This window comes from Trichechus manatus, unplaced genomic scaffold (genome assembly GCF_000243295.1).
Source record: "Trichechus manatus latirostris isolate Lorelei unplaced genomic scaffold, TriManLat1.0 scaffold00026, whole genome shotgun sequence".
In the NCBI taxonomy this organism is placed as follows: domain Eukaryota; kingdom Metazoa; phylum Chordata; class Mammalia; order Sirenia; family Trichechidae; genus Trichechus; species Trichechus manatus.
The window spans coordinates 13046970-13053584 of NW_004443962.1; the positions used below are offsets into that span (position 1 = coordinate 13046970).

The 6615-nt window shown below is 37.6% G+C and overlaps 1 protein-coding gene across 4 annotated transcripts in view; it reads left to right on the plus strand.

Moving 5' to 3' along the window:
* Positions 1 to 6615, plus strand: part of GSK3B (glycogen synthase kinase 3 beta) — a 301800-nt gene that overhangs the window by 146863 nt on the left and 148322 nt on the right. For all 4 annotated transcript variants that reach the window (XM_004373653.1, XM_004373652.1, XM_023728841.1 and 1 more), the window contains one exon: positions 3597 to 3680. In XM_004373653.1, the coding sequence (XP_004373710.1) occupies positions 3597 to 3680 (84 nt within the window). The remainder of the gene's footprint in view (positions 1 to 3596; positions 3681 to 6615) is intronic.

Sequence of the window (6615 nt, forward strand, 5' to 3'; positions counted from 1 at the left end):
TATGAAGGTTGCTGTTATTGGGTATTTTTTGTAACTTACCTAGATGTAATCTATAGAATTTTTCTCCCCTGTAGTGTGTAGCCCCTGGATTTTGTGTTTAATTTTTTTAATACTAATTTTCCTTTTTAAACTTGACTTCCTAGGATTGGGCCCTTTGTCTGTAGAACTTGGCGGCTGACCAGCGATTGGTCAGAGACTGTGCTCAAAGGCCACCATCATTTCCTGATGATTCTTTATGTGGGTTTTGGGGAGTCCATGCAGAATTCAGGCCGTTTTCAAGCTCGACTTTTACTTTCTTCTAGGCCCTTTCTGGCCTCCCGTCTGTGTGCACAGCCTTTCAGTCAGCCACAGATGTGTGGAGAGCTTATTTAGCCCCTGTATGTGTCTGATTTCCAGGTTCTCCCTGTTAAGTTTCTGGGTGTTTTGCTGGTCTGTCATTTTCCTCACCTGGTACTGCAGCTTCAGGGTAGCAGAGTTGCAGGTTTTCCCCCTTTCATTTCCTATCAAATTTAACTATTTTTACTGTCATTTTCACCAGGCGTGGGTTTTTGCTCTCTGTTCTAAGTGATGGTAGCTCTTTCTAGCAGCAAAGTGCCTGGTTTTCATAGCCAGCGCTATCCTGATAAAGACTACCTTGCTAACTGAGCTGAGTTGTGGCAGGGAGATGGTTGCGTCTTCTAGCAGGAAGTCCGCTCTCTCTCACTGTCCTAACTCTAACATCTAGCAGCTCTGCATGAATAGTGTTTTTCAATTTGTTGTTTGCCTTTGCTCAATTTCCAGAGCCCTGAGGTGGTTGTTTTCTACAAGGTTGTCCAGTTTTATAGGTATGTTTTGGGAGTAGATTTTTGCAGTCTTATCATTCATCAATAACTGAAAGTCTCTCCTCTTTAAACTTTCTAACCCCTTATACCTGTTCCCTACCACCACCCCACTTTAATTTACTCTGGTCATGCTTTTGCCACCATCATTCTGCTGAAACCACTGTGGTAAGAGTCACTGATATCCTGCATTTCCATATTCAATTGTCAGTTTTTGTTTTCATCCTACTCAACCTCTCAGCAGCTTTTGACATAAATGGCCATTCCCTGTTTCTGAAAACACTTTCTTTACTTGGCTCCTGAGATGCCATTCTCTCCTGTTTTCCTCATACTTCATTGACCACCCCACTTGATCCACTTCCTTTTCATATCTGTAAATTTTTTTCGGTATGAACTTCCTCCTTTGGTGATACCATCGGATCCTTTATACAGATGACCTCCATGTGCATATTTCTAGCCCTAACTTCTACCCTGAGCCTCAGTATTTCCACTTGGATATGTAATAGGAATTTCAAACTTAATAGATAGAAAACAGACCTTGATTCACCTTGTCCCTCAAGTTTATTCTCTTCAGTTTTTTTAATTTGCTAGCCCACCTCTAGACATTTATATTTGGAGTTCCCTGTGACTACATTGTCCGTCTCCTGGCTCTTCACATGGTTCCCACCTTCATATTTAGGTTTCTGTTTAGATTTTATCTCCTTTGTGAGGTGTTCTCTGACTTCACTATTTAAAGTATAGCCCCTTTGATCTATCATGCTCTGGCATCTTACTCTGCTTTGTTTTCATAGATCACAGTATGAAATTAACACTGTTTGTGTTTGTTCCTCTCTCTGCTGCATAGACTGTAAGCTTTGTGAGGGTAGGAACTTTGTTAGTCTCGTTCACTGCCATATCCTTAACTATGAACAGTGCCCGGCACAGAATAGATGTACATTATTTGTGGAATGACAGTGTTTCCTATAGAATTGGTATGTCATTAGTAAACTAATAAAGAATGATTCTGTAAAAATGGCTAGGATTGGGATAATTGTGTATTTAAATGCATCTTTGTGTATTTGACAGTGTTTGATTGCTACTTATAAAAATTCTTTTTTGAAATTTATATTTTAGGCGGTTTTGACTGTCTAAGCATCCTTTCTAAAGGAATAGAGTATTAACAGAAGACCAAGGGAAGATGACTATTTAGGTCCATGTACCTGCTTCACTTATGCATTCTTTTCCGGTCAAAGATAGTGTGCGTAATCTTACACAACTTCTATTATCTGGGAATTTAATAGTTCTCTGTTACCTTGGTTAATGAGTCTGGAAAAATAAATAGCGTTAATTTTAACATGGTTGACTATGTCAAGAACAATCAACCATAACATCTGTATATCATGAGTAGTGTGAGTCTTGGCTTACTAATAGTTCTCCCACAAAACTAAGTAACTAGATGTGAGTTGGCAAAATGTAGAAATACTTCTAGTAATAGCTTCAGTTTGGAATGGGAATGGACACAGTTTTGAAATTGGTGAAGTTTTCTCTTCTTGCGGTCAAAACTTAGAGTCTGACATCAGTTATTATCTTTGTTAAAGCAATTATACGGTACTGCCTGAGGTTCTTCTGTTTATTGCTGTAGTTAGGCATTTTGTAACAAGTAATGAGGGAAAGATTGATGTCTTATAAAAGAAGTTTAAATATCACTGTATACATATAGAGACTATAGGAAATTTCTAGAGAAGGAACATTTCTACTGCCACCTTCTAAGAGTTGGAGTCCACCCTACTCTCTGCTTATCAGGCCCCTTGGTGCTTTGCAGTCCCCACCTTCTTTTTGGCCTTTTTTCTAAGCATAACACCATTTCCCTTTCAGGTTCCCAGGTGTATGCTTCATGTTTTCTAGCTCTTTTATATCATTATTTTAACTAATATTTTCTGGCCACTTAGCTGGTATTTCTGTATTCTTTCTATGTATTGTGCCTTTATTAACTGGATTTCTGATAGTCTAGTATATTGTTACTGTGTACTCTCTTCACATTTACTACTGCAAATTTATGCCGTTAGGAAGTCGTCATATTATTTGGTGCTTTCTTTTCATGAACAATGAGCATAACTTTTGAAACTCACCAAGGGGAAAATCGTTTGTGTGGTTTACAGATCTACCAGGATTGTGCAGTTTCTTGTATGCCATATTTTAACTCTTCCTAAAACTTAACAACTGAGTCCCTTTAATGGGGCTAACTTGACTTTTTTTTTTACCATATCTTAGAAAAAATAACACTTCTAAGAGTTTTCTTTGCCTTTAAATTTTAAGCATGAGAAGTTTGATTTATAGTTTCAAAAAATTATACTAGTGACAGCTCATTTCACATAACTGTTAGATACTAGACTAGTACTTCTCAAGCTACCTGTAGTGAAGTACTGTTTTAAATGTTTTTCAATTCATCAAAGACGGATACTTTTTTGTAAAATACAATGGATTACTAGATTACAAATGAATTACTGGAAAAGTAAAATTTAAAAAATACAAAATATAGTCTCCAATTTTTTAAATGAGATTTATAGACCTAAAATTACTCTGTCAAATTGTTATGAAAGTTTCTAAACACTCTGGATTTCTATATTTATCTTATTGTGGAGGAGTAACAAATAGTTTATGGACTAGTAGCAAATAGTTTGCAGATCAGCATTGGTCTGCAGGTCATACTTTTTAGTAGCATATCTACAGCCTGCTATTTGTAGTGTTAATATTCTTTCAGAAGCATCTTAATCAAGATTTTATGTGTTTCATTTTCAGAACCGAGAGCTCCAGATTATGAGAAAGCTAGATCACTGTAACATAGTCCGATTGCGTTATTTCTTCTACTCAAGCGGTGAGAAGGTAGGTCTGTCAATGTTTGTACTGAATATTGTAATAAATTTGTTATTGTTCTAGAAAAAGTTTTTCCCTGTCATTGAGACAGTTTTGCTAATTGAATGGAAGAATTTCAAAAGCACAGGCCCCAGTGATTCTGAGCCAAGGGTATGGCCATCACTAACATTAGTTATATCAAGAAGACGTTAATGAGATGATGAAGGGAATTAATTTTTAAGATTTGTTTTTTAATCTGTCTTCACAACTCAAACAAATTTACGTGTTTTATTAAACCGTTTATGTAGCTGTTCTGCTTTTGAAGCCCCATGATAATTCATCTGTTTATTAGAGGGAGGAAAATGATGGCATTTTATTAAGTGGAAGTTGATTAGAGGGGAAGAAGAAACAGGAGGACTTTGGTGGGTCCTGAAAGAGGCCAGTAAACATGGGGAAGCAAGTGTAACCTGTCCAGGGAAAGAGTTACAAAAAGTAATATGGTAGTATTAAAGAGCTTGGTATAACTCATCACTTTTTCCTATTAAATATATTTCTGTCAAAGCAAAGGGGAGTTAAGGAAGACTTTGTGCTGTGGATCCCCCCAATAACTAATACCATCGTACTCACTAGAGATGGAAACATAGAAAACCAGTTTCTTCTATTTTACCTTAATCTTTTTCTTTCTGATCATTCACTGTCCTCTCTTTCCAGACTCAATCTTTCCTTACATTTTTCCTTCATTGTTTTGGGATGAGGGGGCAGGGCAGGTAATAAACCACTTGATTTTTTGGCTAAATAAATAGACTTTGGATGACTTTAGTCGATGATTGTTTATCTCAGATTTCATCCGTATAACATCTAAAGTCCCAAGAGCCATAATGCCTCCTGATTTCTAGCCCAGTGTTCTTTTTACTTCACATAACAGTTTTGTTTCCCCAGTATAACAGTGCTTATTTTCCATTAAATTTTGTTTAGATTATTTCCTTAGAAATTCTTTTTTGATGACAGAGCCTGTAATATGGGAGAGTACCTATGTATTAAGTCAGCATTTTGATATGCATGCCTACAGGTTTATAATGGTTGTGTATACACATGTGTATCAGAGCCGATATCTTTAAACAACTGTAAGTAGCAAGGTGACACTTGTTTCTTAGTTGCCTTTAAAAAAAAAAACTAAATGATGCCTTTACTGGAATTAGGGACTGTAAACTCTCATAGGTATTTGAACTTTTTGGTTTCTAAAGTCAACTACTTAATTCATACTACTACTTTTTTTTAAATTAGCAAACTGCCTATTATTGTCTTTAGTCTTAACTGCTTTGGCATGTCTTTGCTTTATCCTGTTCCTTCCCAAATAAAATCATGGAGAATCTGTTACGTTCACAGCACTCTTATAATAGAATTTTGTGTCCTCATGGCTTTTTACCCCAGGGAGGAAAGTAAAGGTCAAAAGTATTTGTTCCATGGACTACTGTCTTGCATATAGATTCATTTCCAAAGGCCTCCTTATAAAGCCCATAAACATTTTCTGTTGGTTGTTTATTTTTGTTTAGCAGACATTTACATAACCCATTGCTATCACATCGATTCTGACTCATAGCAACCCTGTAGGACAGAGTAGAACTGCCTCATAGGGTTTCCACGGAGCGCCTAGTGGATTCAAACTGCTGACCTTTTGGTTAGCAGCTGAACTGTTAACCAGTGTGCCACCAGGATTTCGACATTTATATAGCACTCTCTATATGCCAGGTGGAGTCCCCGAGTGGTGCAAATGATTAACGCGCTTGGCTGCTAACCAAAGTATTGGAAGTTCATGTTCACCCAGAGATGCCTTGGAAGAAAGGCCTGACAATCTACTTGTGAAAAATGAACCATTGAAACCCCTTTGAAGCACATTTCAATTCTGACAGCAACTGGTTTTTTTTTGTTTGTTTTTTAACCGGTTTTATATGCCAGGTTCTGTTTTAGTGAATCCCTGTATGGCACAACGATTAAGTGCTCAACTGCTAACTGAAATGTTAGAGATTCATATCTACTCAGAAGTGCCTCAGAAGAAAGGCCTGGTGATCTCCTTATCCCAAAGTTCACAGCCATTGAAAACCCTATGGAGCAATTCTCCTGTAAAGCATGTGGGATTGCCATGAGTTGGAACTGACTCAGTGGCAACTGGTTTGGTTTTACTAGTTTACACACGTTATCTCATTTATTCTTATGAAGGTAGAGAAAAGAAAGAGAAAAATATTAAACCTTTTTGAATGTAAAGTTCTATTTGTGGCAGCACCTAAAGACTTAACTGTCTGGTTTTGGTTTGGGAGAAAATCCCTGATCACAGTCAGCCCTCAGCCTGTCTTAATCCTGCTTTGGGAGTACATCTGACTGACTATAACTGTGTATCCCAGAGGGTGAATTCCTCCCTGCTTTTGCTGCTACTGCTGCTCAGAGTTTTCTGTTTATCTTACAGGTTCTTGCAGATAAAGAGCAATTGAGAGATCATTAAAGGAGGTTAACCAGAAGGTCAGAAAACCTCTATTATCAAAAGAAACACAGTTTCTAATATTTTATTTATCTAGGAAGTTGCTCTTAAACCAAACCAAATCCGTTGCCATCAAGTCGATTCCAACTCATAGCAACCCTATAGGACAGAGTAGAACTGCCTGATAGGGCTTCCAAGGAGCACTGGTGGATTTGAACTGCCGACCTTTTGGTTAGCAGCCAAACTCTTAACCACTATGCTACCAGGGTTTCCAAGAAAGAAAGTAAGAAAAGGGAAAGAGAAGAGAAGAAAAGGAAGGTAGGCGAGGGAGGGAGATGAGGGAACCTAGTCTGTTTTAGTCTGGAACTTCAACTTAACCTGTTCACTGTGGGTGACCCTGATGGTATTTGAAATACTGGTGGCATAGCTTCCAGCATCATAACAATGTGCAAGCCACCACCACAGTGTGACAAACTGACAGATAAGTAGCCA